The 26,356-nt window shown below is 45.3% G+C and overlaps 1 protein-coding gene across 1 annotated transcript in view; it reads right to left on the bottom strand.

The window, feature by feature from the left end:
- Window positions 1-26,356, bottom strand: part of LOC138296694 (adhesion G protein-coupled receptor F5-like) — a 1,174,222-nt gene that overhangs the window by 538,279 nt on the left and 609,587 nt on the right. Inside the window, exon 10 of the mRNA XM_069236066.1 lies at window positions 15,867-16,073. Coding sequence (XP_069092167.1) covers window positions 15,867-16,073 — 207 coding nt within the window. The remainder of the gene's footprint in view (window positions 1-15,866; window positions 16,074-26,356) is intronic.

Here is a 26,356-nt window from a genome sequence, read left to right as displayed (position 1 = left end):
TATGGTGGGCCATGAGTGTAACAAGCCGGACAGTATGGCTGATACCTTTTTCTATGTTTATTTGTCTGCAGGTCAGCGCCCATCATAAAAAGGGTATATGGCGTGCCATCGCCAAGGGCGTGCGGACCCTGGGGGTCTACGGCAGGCGGAGTACCCACTTTAGCAAATGGTGGGAGGACCTGAGACACTGGGCACAGAAGACGGCGGAGGCCCAGCTGGGGATGGCCTCCCAATGAGGAAGGGGTGCCTGTCGAACCCTGACCCCCCGATGGTCTGCATACTGGCGCAGGCCTATCCGGAGCTGGATGGGTGCTTGAGGGCATCACAGCAGGCACAAGGGGGTGAGTACAGTTTCCAAATCTACAACTTGCGCGTGGTGGGGTGGTCTCCGGGTGGGGAATGTGGGCCTGTGGGTGCTCCTAGGCCAGGCCGGACATTGCAGGGTAGGTCCCATGTTGGGCAGGGGCTGATGAACACCACTTCCTACTAAGCTAGTAGGCATCCACTATTGGGCAGGGGTCTGTGGGTCTCGGGTATGCTGCTATTGGCATTAGGTATTCCTTTCCTTAGCCTGGTGACTAGCATTGTGACTGGTAGTGCATTACATAGTGCATAGGCCTGTTCTCTGTGTAGGGTGCTGTGTACGCCAACGGTGGTTTTGGTGCAGCCATTGACTAAGTGCCTCCCCCCCTTTTTGTTTTGTTACCCTGACCTTGTGTGCATTAGCATCATCTGGCGGAGGAGCAGAGGCACCGGTGACCGGGAGGCCGAATCCACCAACGGTGAGGGCACCAGTGGGACGGAGGGCAAGGGGAGCAGCACGGCAGAGACAGGAGGGGGCAGTTTGGACAGTGATACCTCCTCCGATGGAAGCTCCCTGGTGGTGGCGGGCACCTCTGTGGCCAGCCCAATGACAGGTACAGCCACCACCTCCTGTACCAGCATCACCCACCCAGCAGCCCCTCAGCGAGTTTCCCATGCCCGCTCACCCTGGAGGGTGGGCATGTCCTTCGCCCCAGACACCTCAGGCCCTGCCCCAGTTAGCCCTGCTGCCATGAGTAAGGAGGCTATTGACCTCCTCCGATCCATCTCAGTTGGGCAGTCAACCATAGTGAATGCCATCCAGGGGCTGGCAACCCATTTGCAACAAACAAATGCATTCCTGGAGGGCATTCACTCTGGCATGGCAGCCAGAGATCATTCCAGGCTCTGACCTCCTCCCTGATGGTAGCCATTGTCCCTGTCTCTAGCCTCCCCCCTCCAACTTCCTCTACCCAGTCCCATTCCCCTGAACCCCAACCTACCCCAAGCACACATTCAGACCAGCATGCACCCAAGACAACACACAGGAGGTGCTCAGGCAAACACAAGCACCACACATCATCCCATAGGCACTCACACAAACACCATCCAGAATCAGACACACCAACATCCACTGCCTCCACTGTGTCCCCCTTCTCCTCGTCCTCCACCACCCTCCAAGTAGCATCTCCACTCACACCTGCATGCACTACATCCTCATCCACTACCTCAATCACCATCACGCCTATCACTACACACCCCTCACTGGCAGTCACCACCCCCACATCCATGCCCACGTCCCTTGTGTCCTCTCCTACTGTGTCTGTACCCCCTCCTGCCAAAGTACACAAACAGAAGGACTCGGACACCCAACAGCCATCTACCTCACAACAGCATCCAGCCCATACACCTGCAGCCAAACACAGCAGACAGACATCTCCTACAACCACTTCCTCTTCCTCCACTCTCAAACATTCACCCTCTTCTCGCCCCAGTGTCCCTAAGAAGCTATTCCTCTCTGCCTTTGACCTCTTCCCTACCCCTCCCTCCCCCGTCCTTCACGTCCGGCCAGGGTGGTCAGAATCCACGCTAGCACCTCAGCCACCCAGTCCATGACCACAGCAGTGTCGGCAGCTACTGCAGGTGGGAGAGGCTCCAGGGAACCAGCCATAAGCACTGACTGTGTGCCTTTACCAGCTGCCAAAGTGAAGGACAAGGAGGCACCACCAGCTGGGAACTGCAAGGAGGCACCACCGGCTGCCAAGGCGAATGGCACGGAGGCACCACCAGCTGTGAAGGGCAAGAAGGCACCACAGGCTGCCAAGGTGAAGGGCAAGGAGGCACCACCAGCTGTGAAGGGCAAGGGCAAGGAGGCACCACCGGCTGCCAAGGTGAAGGAAAAAGAGGCACCACAATCTGGGAAGAGCAAGGGGCCAGCCCCTGCAGACAGGAAGGTCAGGAGGCCTGGTGCAGGGACTGATTCTGAGCCCTCACCACCAACCATGGCGGTTTAGCCGTCCAAGGCTGCAGGGGAAGGGCTAAAGCCTCCCCCCATCATGGGCATTCCAGACAACAGCACCGCCACCAGAACCTCCACCAGCATCACTGCCTCCAGCAGTGCCAGTAGCAGCAGTCCCAGTGGGCAGCCATCTGAGGCTGCAGGGGATGGGCAGGAGCCTCCCCCCACCGTTGCCAGCACAGCCAGCCACCCTAGGTGGGCAGCCATCTGAGGCTCCAGGGGACGGGCAGGAGTCTCCCCCCACCTCTGCCAGCACCCCCAGTGGGCAGCCATCCGAGGATGCAGTGGACAGGCAGGAGCCTCCCCCCACCACTGCCATCCCCGACAACAGCCCTGCCACTGCCACCACTGAGCAGCCGACACCGCCAGCGGGCAGTGTGTAGTCCTGCCTCCATGGACTGTAGTGCGTCCTGGCCCCTGCAAATCCTGTGGGTGTGACCCAGGTGAGAGACTGTGACCTTGCACTCCCCATGTGCTGCATCACGGGGCACAAAGCCCCCTCCAGAACCAGTGGAAGAAGCCATCCACTCACCCACTTCTTGCCAGGATGAAGCACACTGGGCACAAAGCCCCCTCCAGAACCAGTGGAAGAAGCCATCCACTCACCCTCTCCTTGCCAGGATGAAGCACACTGGGCACAAAGCCCCCTCCAGAACCAGTGGAAGAAGCCACTTACTTGAGAGACTGTTGCTTTGCACTCCCCAGGACCAAGCAGTGGACAGACCACCTACTTGAGAGACTGTGGCTTTGCTCTCCCCAGGACCAAGAAGTGGGCAGACCACCCACTTCAGAGACTGTGGCTTTGTACTCCTCAGGACTAAGCAGTGGGCAGACCACCCACTAGAGAGACTGTGGCTTTGCACTCCCCAGGACCAAGCAGTGGACAGATCACCCACCAGAGAGACTGCAGCTTTGTACTCCCCAGGACAGAGTGATGGGCATGTTGCCCCCTCCAGGACCAGTGGTGTTGTTCCATCTTCCGGCTGAGGTGCCTCCCATTTCCTGTCCCCCTGAGGTGCCTGTGTATTTTCAACCTGATGCCCCTGCAGTGTTCTCTCCATGTTGTTGCAGGAGTCAAGTGGGGCCTTGGCCTATGTGATGTGGCCCTGTGACCCACTGACATTGTGGACTGGGCTGTGTCCCTCCATTTGTATATATCTATACACTGTTTTGATTTTGAAGCACAATTTTCTAGCATTTTATCTTATTAAACTCTCTTTAATCAATTCCTTTTGTCCTTGCTTTATTCCTGAGGGGTACGGGGTGTTTATCTAATGTTATTGCATCTGTTTGTGTGTATGGTGTTGGGGGTGGGGGTGTTGCATGTGTGTGTCACTCTCTTTTTCCTCCCCCCTCCCTTGTGTGCTAGGCGGCAGTATTCACCATGGTCGTCTTCCCTGGCGTTGGTATTCATGGTGAAGAAGGAGATAGACGAGCATGGCGAACACCTACAACTCGGGCTCCATGGCGGCGTGGTTCTTCCTTGTGTCTCCAGGGTTGAGTCGTTTCCTTTCTGTGCAGTGTTTCCGCCGTGCTTTTAATGTTGTTGGTACCACCCCGGAAAAGGTGGTGGATAGGCCTGTTGTAATACAGTGAGTGGTACATTGTCTTCCGCCTGGCTGTTGGCGGTTACCGCCAAGGTGCTTGTTGCTACCGCCGTGGTGGCCGGTGTGTTAAAGTGGCTGTCTGTGTGAGCGGTGTCCGCTGTAGTCATAATTCAATTTTTGTTACCGCCGGCCTGTTGGCGGTATTACCGCCGCTTTATCACCAACCGACAGGGTTGTAATGAAGGCCTATATGTTGTGACAATACCTAAGTATTGAGCTGTGATGTAACAAGGGTCTGGTCTGCTTGCTCTAAAAACCAGTGTGGAGTTTATAAAATGCATATGACAACCATTTGGGTCCAGCTGGCCACAATAACCACCCTTCGGGACATGAAAGTGATGAATTAAAGGTACCATTCTGAACCCACCTATTGAGCTGTTCTTTGGTGACATTTAAAAGCTTTTGCCAATTGTTGAACCTTGCAAGGTGGGAATACTGGGCACATTCAGCTCTTTTATTTTCCCTAACCCAAAGCAAGTTGTTTGCTGAATGGCGTCATTTAAAAATATAATTTGTAAAGGAATAAGGCATGCTCTCAATAAAGCTTCCATATTTGTCAATCTCATGTCCCCTACACACTCTTTAAATCAATAGTTTTCTTCTAAAACTCATAACCTTCAGTGGCCAGTTGGAAGACAAAGGAATCTGAATAATTCAATTTGGTGTCAGTGAGCAATTTTTTTTCCAGCAGTAGAGGGAAGTAATTTGAAATAGTATGATTCAACATTCTTAGCATCATGCCCAGAAAAATGTGCAAACTTGTCTACATATGTTTTAGAACTCCCCACTGGTGGAATTCAATAATGTTTGTGCTGTGTGTAATTGTAAATTAGTCTTGAGGTACCAGCCCAGTGCAGAAATCAATGTCCATAATGATGATAACAGAACCTTTCTCCATATTATGCAGTTATCATGTAGGTATCTTCACTTTCAAATACTGTGTAATATTCATGCTCAGAAAGCATAGAATCAACTGTTTTACATCTCAGTCGTCAGATACACTTCCCAGCATTATAACATCATTCATAGATACTTTGAAAACATATGGAATTTGAGTAACTTCAGTAGGGCCAAAGAGACCTTATGGTACTTTATCCCAAACAATCCCATCTGGAATTGGAACAGTTGAAATGTTAACAAGGGACAAGTCTCTTCGGACCTTATATGATGACAGATAAAGTGTTAAAACCTCATCCACCAGTACAATAGCAGAATCTTCAGGAAGATAGTGACCATTCACCAGCAAAAAGACACAATGACAAGACCAATCCAAAGCAGAAAGGCAAGCAGTGTCAATAGTATCCATAGATAATTCCATGGACAAACCAAGTAATTGTTTTTAAGCCAGTTGTAAATCTTATGTGCTGTTGATACAGGTGCAGTTGCTGATGCTGAAGAATTTGAAGAAAAGTCATCAATGTTGACAAAATAACCAAAAGCAGTCTGTGCAAAAACTGGAGCCAGGGCAAACTGACAGGTGTACCCAATGGTGGTGGTTCATAATAAACAAAGTCATCCATTTGTGTATCATTGGAATAGTAGAGTTCTATATCTTGGACATTCTGTGTAGGTGAAGTGGTGACAGGAATTAACAAAAGTTTATTCCCTGCCCTCCCCAAACATAGGGAGACAATTGTAGCATTGTTGTGTGTTGAAACATCGTTGAGTTGCCTCTATCACTACCATTTAAGGTAGTGAGAGAGGCAAGGGAACTACCCAGGAATCCAATTGGCCTACTGTGCAGGATCGGCGACATGGTGCAATTTGACGTTGTCAATTGAAACTAAGCAGTTTTCTTTAGATCCAGGCAGAAATGGTAGAATGGCAGTTCTGGTACAGTGTATTGCCAGGACTGGAACCTGTGCTTGATGTGAGTGGACAAATTCCTTCTTTTTAGCAATTTCTTTACACACTAACCCACAACTTTAGGAATCCATCCAGTAGATGCTATTGGCAAATCCCTCATCCCCAAGGTGGCAGCATATGTCGATGAATTTTCATCTCGGAATTGTTGTATTTCCTGTAAAACAGCAACAGATTCATGTATGTCTAAATATGTTTCTGCCACCACCACGCCAGGGCCATCAAGAGCTAGGACATAACATAGATATCCTAAACAGGACCGCATGAGAGGTACGCCCTCCCAAGGACTTTCTGGGCAGATTGTTTAGTGCTCTCTCAATCCCACGTAGGTGATGAAGCCAGTTACAACCAGAACTTATGCCCTCCCGCTTTTAGGGGTCGCTTTAAGTCATGTTTTTTTCCACTCCATGACTGAATTTACCTCAGGATGGTATGGAGATGAGAAATTAAGTTGAACACTCATTGTTGCCATAGTGTACCTGAATACCCTGGAGGCAAAAGCAGGGCCCTGGTTTTAGTGGAATGCTACACTTGCATATGTTCCAATGAAGACTTGGAAATCTTTAACAGTTCGAGCATAAGCTGATCACTGTGAGCAGGGCAATCACTTTGAGCATTCTTATAAGGGCAGTTTCTTGGATGAGGTGCTTGCAGATTTTAATTTGGGACATACTAGAGAGGGAATGGAAGGACAGTTAGTCCCAACCTTTAAAGGTAGATGGGCCAACACGACTATTGATTGCATATTTGTCTCAGCCTTTTTGCAATAGTTTTTCCATAGTTTTTGAAGTGGAGTGGTCAGCATACAGTGCCACATCCTGTTGGTCCACTGTATGGCCAAGCCAGCAGTGAAAGGACCTTTAAACAAATATATTATCCCACACAATCAGGGGCATAGACAAAAATGGAGCACTGTCTTCAATTATTTTTTCTAAGATACCCTGTGCAATATTTGTGAGTTTGATACTGAAGTATTTTTGAATGATTTGAGGGATGATAGAGCGCTTCTTGAGGCCTTTGATAAGATCTGTAAGCAGATCAATAGCAACCTTAGGGTCACCAAGAGTCAGGGCCAATCCTGAAGTGAGAGATGGCTTAATTCTGATTGCTCCAAGGCCCTCCAAATCTGAAAGCGGTGCTTAAGATGGTTCCTAGAGATAGGACACAAATTGTAAGCAGACAAAAGGAGTACACACTAGCTATTCAAACATGTAAATAAAAACAGATCCAGAAACAAGCTTGGGAGGATCTGGCAACCCCTTTTAACCTAAATAATAGTGTTTTGTTTTGAGAAACCATTAACAGCCCTTTTTCTCAGGTGAGTCGAATTGGATTATAGATTGTACCATCCCAGCAGGTGAGTAGGTTAGGTACTTTTCTGGAATTTATGGCAGCACAGATGAGTGCACAACGTCCGCAGTGTTGAACAGGTTCAGGAAGGATGTTGCCATTTGGTTTACAGAACCAGAGATTTGGGCTGCCATGTCTAAAAACAAGGCCCCTGGCAGATGGGGTATCTGCCAATCTATTTTGCCAGGACTCTCGCCATTGCACTAAGGTCCTAACCCGCGTATTTAACACAGCACCAAGAACAGGCCCTCCCCCAACCCAGCTATGTTTGGTTATCATCCCAGTGTTTAAAAAAAGGGGGAAGGTTGGACACAAAATGCTACAGACCAATTTCGCTCATCGGCTTTTCTGTCGAGGTATTGGGCAGAGCGATCTTGGACAGGTTAACAGATTGGTTAGATCAAAGGAAAGTGATCTCCTGCTTTCAGTATGGGTTCAGACGGGGTGGGGGTACCTGGACCAATGTCTAAACCTGCACCTCCTACTGGGCAAATATACAGTGACCAAAAGAGAGAGATTACATCTAGCTCTAGCATTCATGGATTTGTCATTGGTGTTCAATTGGGTCAATAGAACCAAGCTGTGGTCTATGCTAACTGATATGGGTTTGGATAGTAGTATTGTCAATTTATTGCATGATCTTCACCAGGACCTAATGGCAGCAGTCAGAGATAATCAAGAAGGATTTTTAACGGCTCTGATAAAAATCCACAAAAGGGTGAGGCAGTGTTGTATGCTGACCCCTCTGTTGTTTATCTTATGTACTAACAATATATGCCCGGTGCTATGTTCCTCCTCCAAGGATATTGCCCAGGTTGGGCTACAGATAATACCAGCATTGGTGTATGAAGACGACAAAGCCTTGTTAGCCAGAACCGGAATAGGGCTCCAAAGTCTCCTTGACTCTTTTGTTGATTTTATGTCCTCTATTGATATAGAGGTAAATCACTCCAAGTCCCACGCTATGGTAATTAGGAATTTAAACAAGCACCATTAGAAGATCTTTGGTGGTGGCAGGAGGTGATGAGGGTTTCTACGTTCTCATCGTTAGGTGTGATTTATGATAAGAGAGGATCTTGGGCCCCACAAAGAAGAGTAAAGAGAAGTTTGTTGGTCAGGGCAGTAACCTCGCTTTTTGACTTTGCCACTAGGCTGGTTGCTAGACCGGTAACAGCTATATGGAAACCCAACGTCACCAAATGCTTGGCAATAGTGAGCTATGATAGCAGGCTATTGGGCTACAAGGACTGTGGTGAGATACAGAGAGCAGAGAATGACTTTGTAACAAGATTGCTCTGTCTTCCCCAGTCAATTTCTACTTTTGTTGCCCAGGATGAATTGGCTTAGATTTTATTTCTGATAAATTGGCACTTGCCCCTGTAGTTAGCTGGTTTAATGTCTGGTCAAACCCCGAACTGGAAGTAAATCTGGTTATTATTAGAGACTGTCTTGCCTAGATAAAGGCCTCAGTATTCCGTGGTTTTGTTCCATCAAGGATTTCCTGGAGAAATTGGGTTGCCCCGATTTTGTTTTTGTAGCACCTGGGCAAATTAAGGGAAAAGGTGTACTGTGGATGAAATGGCAATTTATGAAATGAGCTAAAATCTATGGTTAGGTCACACATACTTTTGAAGAAAGATATAGGTACAGAGAAAGAAAGATATAGGTACCTTTGTGTTGTGAACTCTTCACATCATTGCTTTTTATTGACACAGTGTAAATTAAACATCTTATGTTGGCTTCTAGTACATTCTTAGGTTCATTATAATGGGGTTAATCAGAGCCCTTGCTCTTGTGATAATCTTTCAACACAGGATACAATGTACTTTATCTCTTTTCTGTGGTCACTATTGGACTTTGAGACACAGGTATATCCTGCCTTTGTTAAAGGGGAAAGGATTTTGCCAGGCAAAACCTGCTCTGATTTATTTACAAATGTTGCAGTCCCCAATATTGTGTCACAATGTGGCTAGTTTTCTGACAGGCACACTCGGACTCAGGGATAGGCATTAGTGTGGCTCAGGATACAGGAATTGATTTCTTTGCCATTATCTTTCATAATAGAATAGACTGTCTTAGTCACATAGTATGTTAATGCAGTTTGAGGGTTTTTTACTGTTTAAATGTATTCTTTTATAAGGGTAACTAACCATGTTTGAGATTAATATAAATTTCAATATCACCCGTCTGGGTGAAATCTTTATAATGTTTCAAATGTTTTTTAATGTGTGTTCATATTCAAAAGTGTGTTATTAATTGTGTAACTTGAGCTGTTTATGCTTTGATATGTAATGCTAGTACGTTTTTATAGATTTGCATGAATCCAAAATGTAGACAATTGATTGATTGTTTGATTGAATCTGTTTCAACACTTCAGAAAGATTCACAATTGTTGGTGTTCGATGTGTGATGGTATACATTGCAGCAAAGACTATGCCCTGGAGTGGCACAATCCTCTATTGAGGGAACCATACCAAAAGGCAAGCACATTGTGAGAATTCTATATTTATCTTGGGGCCCAGTATTGGGAAACACTGCAGCCAGCTCATTTAGTTTTTGTGCAAACCAGAACTGAAACTTCTCCCCTTCGCGGGTGCTTTAACCATTATTGAATGAACAGTTTGTGGATTTATCCTTGTAACGGACAACTGATGTATAGCTGGAGCAGCCCTCACTGGGGTTGTGTTTAAAGTCCACATTACGAATTGTATTAAGGGTCTATATATAGCTACAAGGTCACTTTGTAATGTACATATTTCAGCTGCTTCCATAGTTTGGACATTGGGATATGTTGCACATGTAGCCATTGTTGGTCAGGTAGGTCCATCATTAATTAAGGAACCTAATATAAAAGGTTGTATAACATGTTGGAGGACACCATAAACCAATTGTGGTTTCTTGATAAGTTAGAGGTGTCATTAGTATGCTCTGTATTATTGTAGTACATTCACTATTCTATATGTGTGATATGTACTTGAGTCTGCGTTGACTGCAAGAAAGGTGATCCATGAGTAGAATATTTCAGTTCTGTATGTGTTGTGTGCCTCAATCACAAATTTAACTTTCCCATCCTCTTTGATTAGTTGAATAGCTAAAAGAAACTGTGTGACCAGTTTTCTATAGTTTTCCAGGATATTTATTAGTTGTGCCATATCAAAGGATAGGGATCAGAGTTGGGAACACCAATGGGGGAAAAATGTTATGGTTCAAGCTTAAACAACCTACAGCATAAGATAGGTACTCCCTATTTAGCTGAGAAGGATTTTTCCCTAACACCATGGATGCCTCTACATAAGGTAGCGTGTGTGATAAAGAGATACTCAGGAGACCTGTAAAACTAGTGCCTTTCCAGTATTAGTGGCACCATGTCTTAGGACTCTTGCCGTGGGGACAAGACTGCAGGTTTTGGGTGACAGCAGTACCGCATGTAGGGGACTAAATCAAACTCACACAGTCTGACAGTTGTTGGCCTAGCCCAGTGGTTCCCAACCTTTTGATTTCTGTGGACCCCCACTTTAACCTTAATGGAACCCAGGGACCCCCACGTAATCATCATGGGAATCCGGGGACCCCTGCCTGACTCATTACTGGAAGCTCAGGACCTAATTTGTCAATATTGGTTAATATTTTTTAATTTTCTAGGCTCTCGCGGACCCCCTGAAAAGGCTTTGCGGACCCCCAGGGGTCCCCGGACCACAGGTTGGGAACCACTGGCCTAGCCCTTTCAGCTAGCTAGCAGCACCTCACCAAAACCTAGACATAAAGTTGATTTGTGGCAGCCTGCCCCATGACACTCTATGACTCCTCAGGTAAGTCGTGATTGGCAGACCCTGCCCTTTTCTATTATTATTATTATTACCACAGGTCTCACACACACACACCGACAGACAAAGAGATGCAGGACTGTTTTCAATGTATGTTTTAAAAAGGCTGCAATATATGATCAAATGGGTGAGCTGCGATAATTAGGAAGATGAAGCATAACACTATCAGAATTGTTACCATGAGTAAAACACAGATAAACAATCCCAGCATATTGGAATAAAAATGTGCCTAAAAATTCCTACCCACACTTCCTAGCTTCCATGCGAGAGCATGGCAGTGTTAGCCCTTCTCCCTGCTCTTACTTAGTCCATGGAAGGAACACCAGCCCCCAGGCCTGAAAAACAGGGTTCTGCCCACCATCTCCACATTTGGCTGTAGAGACAGGGCTGAGGTGAGCAATGTGGCAATGAGATGGCATACAGTACAGGGTGGCTCCTCTGGGTGGAATGACCTATCTGACCTTTTCTTCTGCCTGTTTGATGTTTTACAATAAAACATGTGTTATGAGAAACAGGCCTGACGTGATCATGTGTCTGGGTGTCGGTGCTGGCTGTGCACTCTTGTGGCAGTAATGCTAGACAGATTATCATGTAGATTCCTTGAGCAGCCTTGGGAAGATGTACAAGGTGAATTGTTGTGCAAGGAAAGCAATAACAACACTTTTGCAGACTAGCAGCTGATTGGAAAAACAAAACATCCCTGCTAAAAAGCCAGTTAATCTAAAATATATTAAAAAGAGTAAATTAAATGAAACATGTAACTAGGTAAAAGGGCACAGGACACAGGCCTAAGCTAAAATGTGTGTGCCTAAGCAAGGCTCTAAAATGAACCCACAACAATGCCATACCCATAAAACCTTTTGACACATGTGACCCTTCCATCATTGTCACAGATGCCAGTTAGTATGGATTGGGGACAGTTTTGTTTCAGACGTGTGAAGGGAAGGATGACGTACTTGCTTTTGCATCTCGTGCCCTGAGTGGTGCTGAAAGTACCTATTAGGCGACTGAACAAGAAGCATTCACCTGTTGGTGTGGGGTTCAATATTTTAGGAACTACGTGTTGGGTGTGCAGTCTCACCAATGGCTGTATTTCAGAGAGCTAATGGAGATCTCCTCTAGACCTTGATAACATTTTACAGGCTGTAGAGTTTGATTGGCAGGTATTAGCCCAAGGAAAATACATTCATACATATTAACACCTTTAAGCATGTATTTTCATAACTGGAGGGCATATTTGCAAGAAGCTTGTGCTGCCGCTCCATCATTTGTTTTTTTATGAAGTGGCAGTGCATTCAGTGCTCCATATTTACAAAGAGAAACATTAGGCTTAATGCGTCACTTTTCTCTGTCCTGTGTTGTATTTTACCTGCACTAAAACTGGCTGTGTCAAGTTACATTAATTATATGCAAGGTAGGTGTTCCTTCTTAAAATCCCACGCACAACTGACGTATCCATATTTACCAGTTTTTTAAAAAGTGAAGCATCGTTGGCAGATGTCCAAAATGCACCCAAATTTGTATGCCTCTTTAACCTAAGCATAAAAATTATGCAGTGGCTTTTCAAAGTGAAGTGAAGTCACTTTACACACTGGACTATGTATGTATTTCACTTAACTTCTACTAGTAGTTGGTCTACACATGTGCTAATCATGTTGTAGGACCCCTTGACCAAGCTGGGACCATAGCACCAATGGTTTCATCATCCACTGCAACATGGCTATGTGACATTGTGTATTGTTTGCAAGAGACAGGATAGGATTGTCACGTATCCATGGATGCAGGGGTCACCAAGTCTAGAAAAGACAACCGGTAAGTACACACATAAGGTAAGTAATACATATATTGCCTCTTCAGGTTCCAACATATACTTGTATTCACTTATATTACACTGTCACTAGCTATGTCACACGTACCCAGGTCTCTACATACACATAAGTAGACTATGCCCACTGTAATTTGACACATAGACATACTGCATGCATTACCTCTTACATCCAGGACCAATGTAAAAGTGAAGAAGGTGATGTTCCACCATTTTACAGTCTTTTTACATTGGTCCTAAAACATTAGGCTACTTGCATCATTTAAAACTGACAGAGCACATCTAACTTTTGATGCATCAATTAAGTTATATCAGTTGTGAGGCCAGCTTCAGCGATGCACCACTTTTGGTGCTGAATCCTTACAGCAAAGTTCAATCAATCAATCAATCAGTTTTTGTAAAGCACGGCTACTAACCAGTGAGGGTCTCAAGGCGCTGCTCAGAGTTCCCACAGATACGTCTGAATTTCTGACTTACTTTGGGTCCATACGCCATGGTGCCTGGTATTGTAAATACAACGCATCCATGGTACCATAATTCCTGCGCATCACAATTATTTTTGATGCATCACTGCCATAACACAGCAATGCTTCATTTCTTGTAAATATGCCCCTAAGTATATCTGACAGTACACTAAAAAGGTGTGATTTGTTGGTTGTACCCAGTGGCATCAACAGCAATGTGTTGGAGCTTGCATATGAAGGTCATGAAGGGATGAGGGCTATGCAAAGGAAGATCAGGGATTGATTTTAGTGCCAGAATTTGATAAAGACATGGAGCATTATGTGAGGGAGCGTGTGGCGTGTGCCATCAGTGATAAGTCCCAGGACATTGTACCCAGTCCTGTGAAAGCTGTGCTTGTCCCTTATAAAGTTTGGGTCAAACTTGGTATGGATATCAGCGACCCAAGCAAAGAAAGTTGTTAAACATGGTTTACTTTTCACAGTAACCAAAAGTGGAATTTTTGAGGTCAACTCACACGTCAGAAGTTATTGGATTTTTGCAATCCACATTTATAAGAGGAGGGGCTCTAAATGAAGTAGTGACAGCTAGTGGAGTTTAATTTGTGTTGGGTGAATTTCTATCACAATGGGGTGTGAAACATATTAAAATGTCTTTGTACCATCCCCGCAGCAATGGTCTTCTGGAAAGATGCAATAGAGTCATTAAGGACAATGTTCAATTATGCATTGCTCGTGGTTTGGATTGCTGCAAGGAAATTTAGGACTTGCTGTGGGCTACTGGCACCACTCCTAATGTAGTCACTGGTGTCCCTCCATTTACCCTTGTCAAGAGTCGGGAGCCAGCTACCAAGTTGGTCTCTCTGTGGATGGGAAGTTCTTTGTTGAATGACAAATTGTCATCAGTAAAGCTGAAGCGTGAGATGGGACAAAGGAAGCATGCTTATTGTATGAAACCTGGAGATGTGGTCAAAGTTAATCTAACAGGCATTATAACCAAGGATCATGCCAGAAAAAAAGGTTATTCATGTCAAGGACTGTGTGGTCATGGTAGAGGATGGCAAGTGGTGGAATAGAGAGAAGTTGTTTCCCTAGAGGTCTGGTGGTGTGAGTCTGAAGGTTCAGTGAACTGTGGAGATGAGGATGACTTGGCAAATGCTTATCAATTGCCCCACAGCATGAGGATGTTGGGGATTCTTATGAAGAGGTGACCTCCCACAAAATTGTGTAACTATGTGTAATTGTAGTCATCAATCTCCTATTGTGATTTTCATTATGTTAAATAACTTTCCATATTCTTTATAGTACAGATGGTGATAATGAGAATTTATTGTGTATATGTGGTTATTTCTGTTTTATTATTTTAGCTTTTGCTTTAATGTTTTTGGGTTATATTGTAAGAAGGGAAGATGTTCAAATGGAATTAGAACGTGAGGGGTGGAACTGCAATGTTTTCCAATTAATGGACTCGCAGTTGGAAGTGCCTCTCTGCCCGGTCGGTCACTGTACCTTCATCAGAAAATAAATGTTAAAAGAATACCTTTGTGGTGGCTTGCTATTGATCCCAGCACAAGTCTTCCTCCCCTCTTTCATTAAGGCTTGTTTGTAAACTCCATAATGCTGTTGCACATTTTGTGCCTGCTTTGCCCATACACCCTTCATACACTCTCCTGTTGGCACAGAGTGGTTAATCCCCTTTTCCTTTTTCGAAACAAAAAGGCCCACAACCATATTCCTCTAAACCTCCACTCTCTTGCAGTGTTTTCAAGATGCCCCACTCAAAGTCTGAAGACAGAAGATAGTCCAAAGCGGAGTGTTATATAGCCTGCTGTCCCACAGTAACTTTGGGTTCAGCAACCCAAAGAAAGCTCACCTTGTGCTAGAAAAACATTAGTTGGTGCTACAACGAAAGCCTTCTAAATAGATTAGCAGATCATACAATTCAAGCTTGGGTGCTAATTCTTACACATGGGGCCTCATTATGACCCTGGCGGTACAGAACCGCCAGGGCCAACGGGGGCGGGAGCACCGCCGACAGGCCGGCGGTGCTCCCTTGGTCATTCTGACCGCGGCGCTTTGGCCGCGGTCAGAACGGGAAAACGGGCGGTCTCCCGCCGGTTTTCCACTGCCCCTAAGAATCCTCCAAGGGGATTCTGACAATCCTTACCGCTCGCCCGCCAGGAACAGGATGGCGGTAAGGATTGTCGTGGGGCCCCTGGGGGCCCCTGCAGTGCCCATGCCAATGGCATGGGCACTGCAGGGGCCCCCGTAAGAGGGTAGTAGCCCCGCGTAGCAGACAGTGAAATACGCGACAGGTGCAGTAGCACCCGTCGCACCTTCCCACTCCGCCGGCTCGATTACTAGCCGGCATCCTCGTGGGAAGGGAGTTTTTCCCTGGGCTGGCGGGCGGTCTTTTGGAGACCGCCCGCCAGCCCAGGGAAAAACTCATAATACCCTCCGCGGTCTTCTGACCGTGGAGCGGTATTATGGAGGGCGGCATCCTGGCGGGCGGCCTCCGCCGCCCGCCAGGGTCATAATGAGGCCCATAGTGTACTTGGGAAAAACTACACTATCACTGTAGTAAATTACAAAAACATAAGAAATAAAAATATTTACCAGTGATGGTTAGCCCTCCAGAAGGTGTACATCCACAAGTAAGAAAAGAGATATTCCCATTTGTACACCATTGGTACACTTCGATCTTGTTTCCATCACATAAGATGTCCTTGTTTCCATTAAATGTTGGGTTTATTGAGGAAACACTAACATTTCGTGATGCCAAATAAATGGAAGTTGCATCATTCAGTGAGCAGCTGTATTCACCTGCAGGAGAAAATATGTACTTTGTAATTGTAAAATTATGACATATATAACAGAAGTTGCCTTCGTTTCCAGACATATTCATTCAGTTAATCTTTTTACATTATTTAGTCTAGGTGTTAACTCATTCCCATCCTCATGAACAGCTGGAGGCTCTTTTTATGGCTGCATTAACACACGAGTTACAAAATGTGGCATAACGTTTGAAAATTATATTACCGAAGGCAAATTCCAACAGTATATCAGATTTTCTGCTTTTAGAGTTAGAAGATTGGAAACTCCCAGCAATCCGGCAACAACAAATTAGAGGAAACGTACTGTGACACACGCAGCAGTGTGTGGAGTTGATCTACGCATTGGAGTTCTAGATTCATCTGTTTATTTTCCATTAAGCATATCAGTGCCTTTTACCAGAGGAACTCTTTGGGACATATTTAAGAGCCCCTAGCACCACCTTAGCGCTGCCATAGCGTCATTATTTTTATGCTAAGGCAGGGCTAAAGTGGCTTTTCTACAGTGCCATATTCATAAAGTGGTACAATGCATGCATTGCACCACTTTGTAACCCCTTGTACCACATTATGCCTGCACCAGACACAATGTATGCAAGTGGGGCATTCCTGCACTAGGAGGACTGCAAAAATGGCACAGTGAAATTTAAACAATTTCACTGCACTATTTTCTGTGTCATTTTTAATACCGGCTCAGAGCAGGTGTTAAAATGACGCTCCCATAGTAACCTATGGGCCTCCTTGCACTTTGCTGCACTAGTGTCAAAATGCTGCTGCTAGGTGCTGGAAGGGGGAATGCAAGAAAAGTGGCGCATCATCTATGATGAGCCACTTTTTCTTAAAAAATATGGGTCTTAGTTTCACTGATATCAATCAGTCATCGGATCTAAATACCATTCTAGGTTTCGCAAAGCAATCAGTAATGAAAACACAGAACTCACCACCACTTCTTCAGTCAACTAATCCAAAAGCATCTTCCTCAAGGACCTCAACCTTCTGCGACATGCCTCTACCAAGTTCAGCAAAGAACATCTGTGAAATGGTTTTACTCCAAGGCCTTCTGTCACAGGTATGTTTTGTTATTTTTTTAAATAAAATCCAAAAGCTATTCAAGACATATGCACGGAATACGCCTTTCACACAATCTATTCACACAAACTCGTAAACCCATAAAAAAGTTTTTTTGCTTTCAAGAGATCCTAGACAGCAACTAAGTTGTCTTCACTCATTTGTGACATAGAGCCGTCTTGCTGAGTTTTATGTTGTTCATCGGAATAACAATAAAGAACACATCTTTAACGAATTCTGGACTTCCTTGGATTTTGGACTTTAAGGAATTGCACTTTTATTGCGTGTTGTTGCTGCTTCATTTTGCATGATATTGTGACATGATATTGTGATGATAAAGCATGTCTTGAGTTTACCTTTCTTCAAACACTTGCTGGACCTTTGACACATTTTTACATCTACTACATGTTTCCATTCTGTATTATTCAGGTTAAATAATGTATTGCATTTCTCATGTACAGAGATGTATTTAATAGACGTTATATGATGTTTTTTAGTGAACATTTGCCGGGCCTATTGCCAGAATATGATGATAGTTATTATGTTTGGTCCTGGAGGATGTGGTGTAATATATACTGTTGATGATTTTAACTGTAGTTCACTGTGTCTGGACCTAGGACTGTATGACTAGAGTCACTTCCTGTTGAGGATTTGTTGCAAGCAGGAACAATTTTTATGCACCTGAGTGTGTGTTAATAGATTGTATGAAATAGAGTGCTTCTCTATGCATTTCTATATTGTCTTTTGCAAATATATTTATTGATTTTTAAAACATGTAATCAAACAACACACAAAAAAGTACAGTGACGTCCTATCCTCCCTCCAAAATATCCCCCCATCATGACAGCAAAGACGCAGTATTCAAGGTATCGTAAATTAAATCTCTCACAATAGAACACCATGTCGAAGCAGTTCAGTTGCATTAAGATTTCCAAACCCATTATTGCTTCCCTGTGGCCATTGTCCATTAGAGAGCTACGACCCCATCCCACGGCTACTCCTTCCATTTCCCCAAGGATTATTGCACTCACATCTTCTCAAACATCCTTGGGCAGCCTTGACCGCGGTATACCTATTTTTCCTGGCCACAACAGACATCTATCTCCCGTGCCCAGTTTTGTAATCTTGGGCTTGCCGCACTCCCCCACTTTCGTCCGTTCTCTTTTTTTGCTACAAGAAACCCCAAATTCCCCAGGGCCTTCAGGTGTGGGGGCCCCCATAGGGGCCCCCACACCCTCTAATAGTGTCAATGGAGCTTGAAATGTGACTGGCTCCCTAACTGCCATCTCCAACCAATCATTTTTGCCCTCCCAGAAGAAGAGGATCTAAGGGCACTCCCAGGAGGGACCCTCTCTGACCACAGTCACAGTCACGTAGGCATTCATCACTCACTGCTCTAGCGATCCTAAGGAGGCGAGCCCTAGTATAGAATATTCTATGAAGGATTTTTAATTGAATTCAATAGAATTGCGCTTGTATGGCCACCTCCCTCAGAAACTGTAGCACCTCCTTCCACGTGTCATCCTCCAAGCTGCCCAAATCCACGTTATACTTCACCTACAAATGGGTCAGTTCTCCCTGTGTGTTGTTCATGAGAGTCTTACAGGCTAACAAGATTGCTTTGATCATCTTATGATCATCTAGGAGTCATCGCTCTAGGGGAGACTCCTCAGTAGTGTCCTCATAAGATGCAATCCTTCTCCTCAAGACATGTCTCAATTTCAATTGGTACTATTTAAAAAATTGGCAGGATGCCACATTGAATTCCTCTGAAAGATGTGTGTACAGCACCATTCAGTTCACATGCCAATATATCTCAGAGCATGGAGAGGCCGATGAGGTCCCATCCTCTAAAGCCCTGCAGGTTCAGCACTGTCCCAAGTTTTGTGCCCACCTACAATGGGATTTTAGGAGTGAATCTCGTCCCCCAGCCCATTTACTTCAAAAGTGTGGTCCATATCTTACACAGCGACTTGGTGGCTTCTGGGGTATTGGGGTTGATTTTGCCACCATAGAGTACATGAAGATATCCCTTCACTTCCAGGGCATCTTGGTCATGTTGAAAGGCCAGATCATCCAGTGCTGCAAATGCCCACACATTCACAATTCTTTGTAATATTTGTGAACATCTGTTTAGGCTATCCAGCCATGGTATGTGGGCATTTGGAGGGTGCGGAGCGCCACACGCAGTGGTTCATCCAGTCACAAAAGTGTCCTCATACAGTCGCTAATTTTATGGAAGAAGGTCTCTTGTATCTGATAGGAACTGTTCTGTAGGACATAAGCGAGGTTAGGTACAGCCCTACCCTTCCTTTGTGAGGCGAGTTCATCAACACGACAAGTGGGGAATGGTCTGAGATCCCTCTTGCTTTATAATCAGCTTCTATGAACTGATACATAGACCCCATCAGAGTGAAGAAGTCTATACTGGAGTAGGTATTGTGTGCCCTGGAATAAAAGGAGAAGCACCTACGGGCCCCATTACATACCCTCCAAACATCCACCATCAGCTTGGAGAAAGTGATCCAGTTTCCCAGGGCCTGTCTGGTGTGTCTGTCTATATTGGATTATATCCAGCTTGTCATCTAACACCATATTGAAATCATCCCAAACCACTGTGATAGTCTACGTGAGGTCGGTGAAAAGCTTGCCTAAAAATGCCAGTGTGTCCACTTGAAGTCCAAGAGGAACAAAAACATTGACCAAATACAGTTGTTCTCGTTCTCATTCACTCAAACCTGCTGTACAGTGCCCCAACTTGTCCATCAATGTCTTTTTCACATGAAAGGCCGCAGACCTCTTAATTAAAATTGCTATGCCCCTCACATTAAATGAGTAGCCTGCCTGGCTAAGAACCATGTATTTCCCCAGGCCAGTAGTGTCCCCATATTACCTTCCATATTTGTAACCTGCAAGAAGACCACATTAGTGGCATATCTAGCCAAAGCTTTTGCCACCAGTCCCCTTTTTATCTTGTTGCCTAGACCATTTCTATTCCAAATCAGTAGTTTAATCATAAGGTGGTTCAACCTTGCATGCATCTGTGTCCTCTTCTCATGTCCCATTATTCCGTCATGGTGTAAATAACCCTCTCAAAGTGTGGAGAGCCCTCCTGACTTCAAACCATTAAACAATTAACAATATCTCAACAAACCCCAATTCCTGCTTTAACGTGTTGCAGTCCTTCAACCTGCTAATTCACGGTATGTCCGTCACCCATGTATATTTTCTAAATAAAACACGATATCAGGGATATGTAAATACAGGTTCCTTATGTTATGCAGGGTGTGGCCCAGAGCAGTAGTCCTGGCCTCCCAAGCAGATGTGAGATGGGATTTTGTAGACTCTAGGGGCACCCGGATGCATTTGAAAATGCACATTTTAGATGATCATCAGATGTTACTGGTGTAACTTGGGGTGGCATCCCATCCCCCCGGATCACTCTACTGGGACCCCCCATCCTCTGTGGAGTCAGACTGCATGCTGGCCAATGCTACCCATCTGTTCTCGGACTCCAGTCACGGTACCTGTTGGAGGTCAGCCACCATTCTTGCCCTCTCAGACTTGGTACTTTCATGGGTGTGGACTGCAACAAAATCCTCCTTCTTTGTTTTCGCCTCTGTTCCTGCCATGGTAGGGGCTGAATGGTATCACCCTTTCAGTTGGTAGTTGGTAACCCTTTTGTTCAAGCCAGTCCCAGACTAGCATTGCCGAGGTAAAAGGTATGTGTGATCTTTGTCAATGATCCTGAATTTGCCGGGAACAGCAAGGCAAAGCGGATGTCTAGGATTTTCAAATGTTGTGTGAACCACAAGAAGGACTCTCTCTATCTTTGAGCCAGTAAGTATAGTCTGGACAGAAATTAATGGGTTTTCCCTCCCCCATCCATGTTCCATGTGTGGGTGCCACTTGGAGGATGGCATCAATCGCTCTTAGAGGCCCTCCAAGAGGTGGTGGGCATCCCAGCACCCCGTGGTCACGTTCCAACCTAAACCATTTAGAAGTTTTCCCCACCAACACTACCAATGCCAGCCACTCCTCTAGAAAGAGGTCCACACTCAGGCCCTCCGACCATTCTGAGATTCCCACCAGGTGAATATTATTACAACTGAACAACTCTTGGCATCCTGCACCCTCTCCTGTGAGTGAGCCACTTCTTGCTCAAGAATTTGTAGTCGGGTGGTACGTTCTGACGCTGTTGGGTGCATGAGGGCCGGTGTAGATTCTGTCTCAGCCACGCGGTCCACCAATTTCCTATGATCAGTCCAGAGCAGATTTACTTCCTGAGTGACTGCATCTGTTTTTGGAATTCCAAGGTGGTCATTGTGTATTTTATAGCTTCTAGAACTGTGGTTGTGTGGGACTCCAGATCTAGGAATGGTGTGTTCTCCATTGGGTCCCAGTCAGCTCCAAGATGGCTTGGTGGATCTCGTTGTGGGGTCTTGATTACCTTTGGCCTCCCTATGGTCACTTCCTCAGCCAAAATCTCAGTGTGTGTTTTCGTTTCTCCCCATGCTGGTACCCAAGTGCTGTCTTTGGGCCAGGCAACCACAGGCCTGCCACACAGGAGCACCAATAAAGATCTCGCATTTGGGACCCCAGAGCACAAGCACCCCCATCTAATCCCATGACAGTTGACTCTGGGCCAAGGGAAGGCAAAATGATAAGAAGAACAGTTACTTTTTTGCTGGAGCCCCCTGCTCACCTCCTCCCAAGATGTGGCTCCCCAGACAACTGCACCCCCACAACACACTTCCTTACCTCCTCCATCCATGGTCCCGGCCTCCACTACTTTGTGTCCTTTCGAAGGTCCAGAGAGTCCCTACGCCCCACCACAGTAGTCACCTGTTCTCCCCACCACTGTACTGCCAGGTGTCTGCTTCCAGCACTCACCACATTTCCACAGGGGTAGGAGTAGACAGCTGGTGAGATACCAATGCACCCTTATATGCCCCACCAATCCCACTCCTGGGGGGGCTGTCTTCCCTCTAGTTTATGTGGTAGGTCCAGGAGTTACCCAGTTGCCGGCTTGTGCCACCACTATTCCACAGATTAGCTGGCCCTGAACTGCCCTGCTGGGCATAGTCACATTTATGGCATCTAGGATGGGGCCTCCTGCACCTCCTGTCAGCATTCAAGTTCACCTGTGGGCCTGACCTCTGGCCCACTGGGTGAGCTCTGCAGCCCCCCCACTCCGTGTCAGCTCTCTGCTCCTGTAAACTTTTTCCTGTGGTGCCTAAACCTTAGGCGCGGTCACCAGAATTAGCACTGGGCTGCAAATTTCAAGTTCCCCCAGGAATCTCCCATCTCACTGTCTCTTTGACAAGCTGTGCACAGCTGCACCACCTTCTTCACCGTGGTCACAGCTCACTACCGATGTGCTCTTCGGACAAATCCCAAGCCAGCACCTGGGCCGCCACAGAGTAAATGCATCAACTGGGCCCCCTTCTGCCTTATGGACCTGCACCCAACCAGTTCTGGGCTGGGGGGGTCCCAGGACAATTGATCTACAGGCCACAGTCATCTGAGCTGAGCTAGGAAGTGGCCAACTCCATGCATGCCCTGGCCATGCACACCCATTATATTGTTGACTGAAAATAAATCTTTAATATTTTGCAGAGGGTGCTGGAGTGCTGCAGCCAAGAAAGTGCTCTGAACTCCCTTCATCAATCAGGCATGACCATCTGAAGTTATGGGCATACCTATAATCAACAACAGCGCTAAGTAAATGTTATCTACCCTGGGGTCGTTTCTGGACCCCAGAGACAATCAGTGAGCCACAGACTGAAGGCCTGTGACTATGGCCTAGCTGTTTTTGCTGCATTGGTGGACAGCTGTTTCTTGCTGTTGGAGGAGGTGGCAGCATGCTCAAACTGCTGCATACCCCATTTTAGCGGGACCTGGGATCATTTCCCCATAACTGTACTGCCACTTTATAGAGAATAATCACTGCTGTGGGTCAGTTGAACATTGCTGAGCTGGACTCGGTCTCCCGAGCTCCCATCATCATGCGGTTTTGCAGACGGGTGCTGCTGGGATGCCTGATATAGAAGTAAAATGGTTGGCAGGGCTGGGATTGTTTTTCACTTGGCCCTGCAGGGCGGGAATTTGCAGCACAGCCAGGGGGTGCATCCAAACATGTGGCTTCCATCATCTATTCTGCAGCTCAGTCCCAGAGGCTGCTGTTGCAATAGCTCTAGCTGGCTGTACTAAGGGCCTGAGCTGGCTAGATGCTGTAAAGGCTTAATCCTTCCCAGGAGGGGTTGACTTTTGACCCCTCTGCAAACCATTCAGGCACAGGATGGAGACCTGCTGCTGAGCTATAGTGGCTCTTCTACTGGAGGAGCTTTTTCGTGCTTACAGTTCTGGACCAGACACCTGAGGTGTAGAGGTGGGGTAACCACGATTGACCACAAAGTGCTTAGTGCTGGGCCATTGAATTTACTGTACCAGCCCCTCCCTCACTCTCAACTGATCAATTTGACAAAATAGGAAAATCACATAAACAACTGAAACTTTAGTTTCAGTCAAGAAAGTCAACAAAAGGGGTCTGACTTGATGACATCCCATCCCCTCCTGCTTACAATACTAGCAGCACTGACACCACCCGCACATTATATTTGAAACCTACTCCTTCATATGCAGAGTAGCCCACAATCCATAGGCAATAAAATTGATTCCTGCCTGAGTCCACAAATGTAGAGAAAATGGAAGTATAGGTTGAACCAATGTCTACTTTGTCAGTCAAGCTATCAGTGCCAAACAACAGAGCGTACTGATCTCTTGGTGTGCACCCCATGCTACCTGATCTATTATAGCAGGTATGTTAAACTACAGGGAACGTGACATGGTTCTCAAACTGGCCTGCAAACTTAAAGACTTAGGGCCTGATTTAGAACTCGGTGGAAGGGTTACTCCATCAGAACCGTGATGGATATTCCGTCCATCAAAATCTAAATCCCATCATGTCCTATGGGATTTAGATTTGGGCGGAGTAACCCATCCACTGAGTTTTAAATCCGGCTCTTAAACTAGAAGAATCTAATTAAACTAAGTATCCCCCATTGCCATTTTTCTGAAATTCAAGGTGACAATTCAGGAGGCTCATCTTGCTTTCTCATCAGTTAAGAAACATCTACAAAAGTTGGGGATTGGGTATTCTATGCTTCACCCCCAAATCTACAGATAGGGCACAGGGGAAAAGCCACGATCACCTATTTGCAGAAGTATGACTCTGTGGCGTCCTTAGGGGGCCTGGTAACAGCTGGACACAATTCTCTGACTTTAGATGACAATGATTAGCCCCTGCACAATAAGCTCTAAATAAATGTATTGCAGTTTATTATGCTTTTTTGCACTCCTGCATACAAGTTTCCACTAACACTGTTAAACACATTTAATAATGGAATAACTGATGTACCACTTGTTCTTTATTAATTATGATTACTTAATCATGTCATTTTAAATTGTGTTAAATAGGAGATATAGCGTTAATCACATTGCAGACTAATCCTTAGCGGAATAGATAGGCAAGGATGCATCTTGGACAGTGTGTGCAAGATTAACAAGCCAATCTCATAATGAAGAGAAGCTTCCAGGGAGAGGATGGAGTAAATGGATGTAGATCTGAGGGAGATAAAAATGTTTCACTTATATATACCTTTAATGAGAACCTACATTAAAATGATCAGGGCCCTGTGCCCATGTGCCCAACTGGTGCATGGATGGGCATAGACGGGCTTGCTTTTGGCATGTCATTGTGGTGTGCCTGCTGCATGGCTGCAGTGTTCTTACTCTTATATTGAAACTGGCTAGCTAACATATTCTGAAATTCTACAGCTAGATAACTGAGTGGTCATAAATGTCTGCTCCAGATGGCCCTATCACCTTTAATATGGTGTACAGATAGCTGCTGTAAATAAAGCAGAAAATAGTGAACAAAGCTTATAACTAAAACAATTAAATCAAAAACAAAATAAACTGGACTCTAAAAACAGCTGTGAGGAATAACAGAGTGTGCCTGCACCATTTGAAACAGCACAGGCAGACAACAGTCAAAAAAAGATAACTAAAAGAGCAGCACATAGGCCAATATTATAAATATTCATAAATGCTAACAGTCAAGGTAGACTAATGTGCGTTATCTACATGAATGCAGTGCTGCTGTTGTTATATAGCATCCAACTGCCTGCACATGTTAGAAACCAATAGGCAGCTCGACTGATCAGCTGTAGAAAATGGCTGCTTCAGATGACTCTTTTCCTGTTCAAATTAGCTGAGTGGCAGTAAATACAGAAGCAAATGGTGAATATAGCTTATCACCTAGATCTTTAAACACAGAATAAGATCGAGAAATTCTGATAAAGGGCTGCACTGTTTGGCTGGCCACATGTATGCCAGTTCATTCAATTCCTGTCATCTTCAAAAGAGATTTCCACTCATCAGTTCCTAAAAGCCAGTTCCGATTTTGGCATCTCCCCAGATAGGAGATATAGGAAAATGGGTTAGTAGTTGTGTGGTCTGCACAAGTAATGGGTACATAATTCTCCTTACTGAGACCCAAGCACCCCATTGTAGCATTTGACTCTCTCAGGGTAGTGAAGGAGAGCAGCCCAAGGCCTACTCAGCAGAGGCGGTGTGGGCTGGCAATCACTGTTCACTGACACACAAGAATTACACTCAATATATGATTGTCCAGTCAGTACTTTTTCTTTAGAAAAAGGAGAATTACATTTATTACACACACACTACTAAATAGTATGCAGTAATTTACAAATACAGTATATATATTGGTAGATGAAAATACCACAGATGACACCGCAAAATAACTTTTGACCCTCTAAAAGGGTCACACAAAAACATAATGTAAGTCAATTGGATTGGTTAGGGGTTCAAGAGTACTAAACCACATGGTAAAAACATCATTTTGTACGTGAATGCAATCATCAAAAAAAATAGTCATGTGTAAATACACTTATTACTATTAATAAAACATACACTGTGATCAATAGCAATTGTCAACATTATTATATCAATAAGGCATTTAAAATATGCAAAATGCGTCTGTTTTTTTTTTTATAAATTTTCCAACCACGAAAACGTAATCCTAAAAGCAGCCTCTAGAGAACACCACATTCTGTCTACGTTAACACTGCATCCATAGACTCAGCCCAATAAGAGGGCTTCAGTACATAGATCTGCTTTGTA

This window comes from Pleurodeles waltl, chromosome 5, assembly GCF_031143425.1.
Source record: "Pleurodeles waltl isolate 20211129_DDA chromosome 5, aPleWal1.hap1.20221129, whole genome shotgun sequence".
NCBI classification, from domain to species: domain Eukaryota; kingdom Metazoa; phylum Chordata; class Amphibia; order Caudata; family Salamandridae; genus Pleurodeles; species Pleurodeles waltl.
This window is presented reverse-complemented; position numbering and strand designations above follow the sequence as displayed.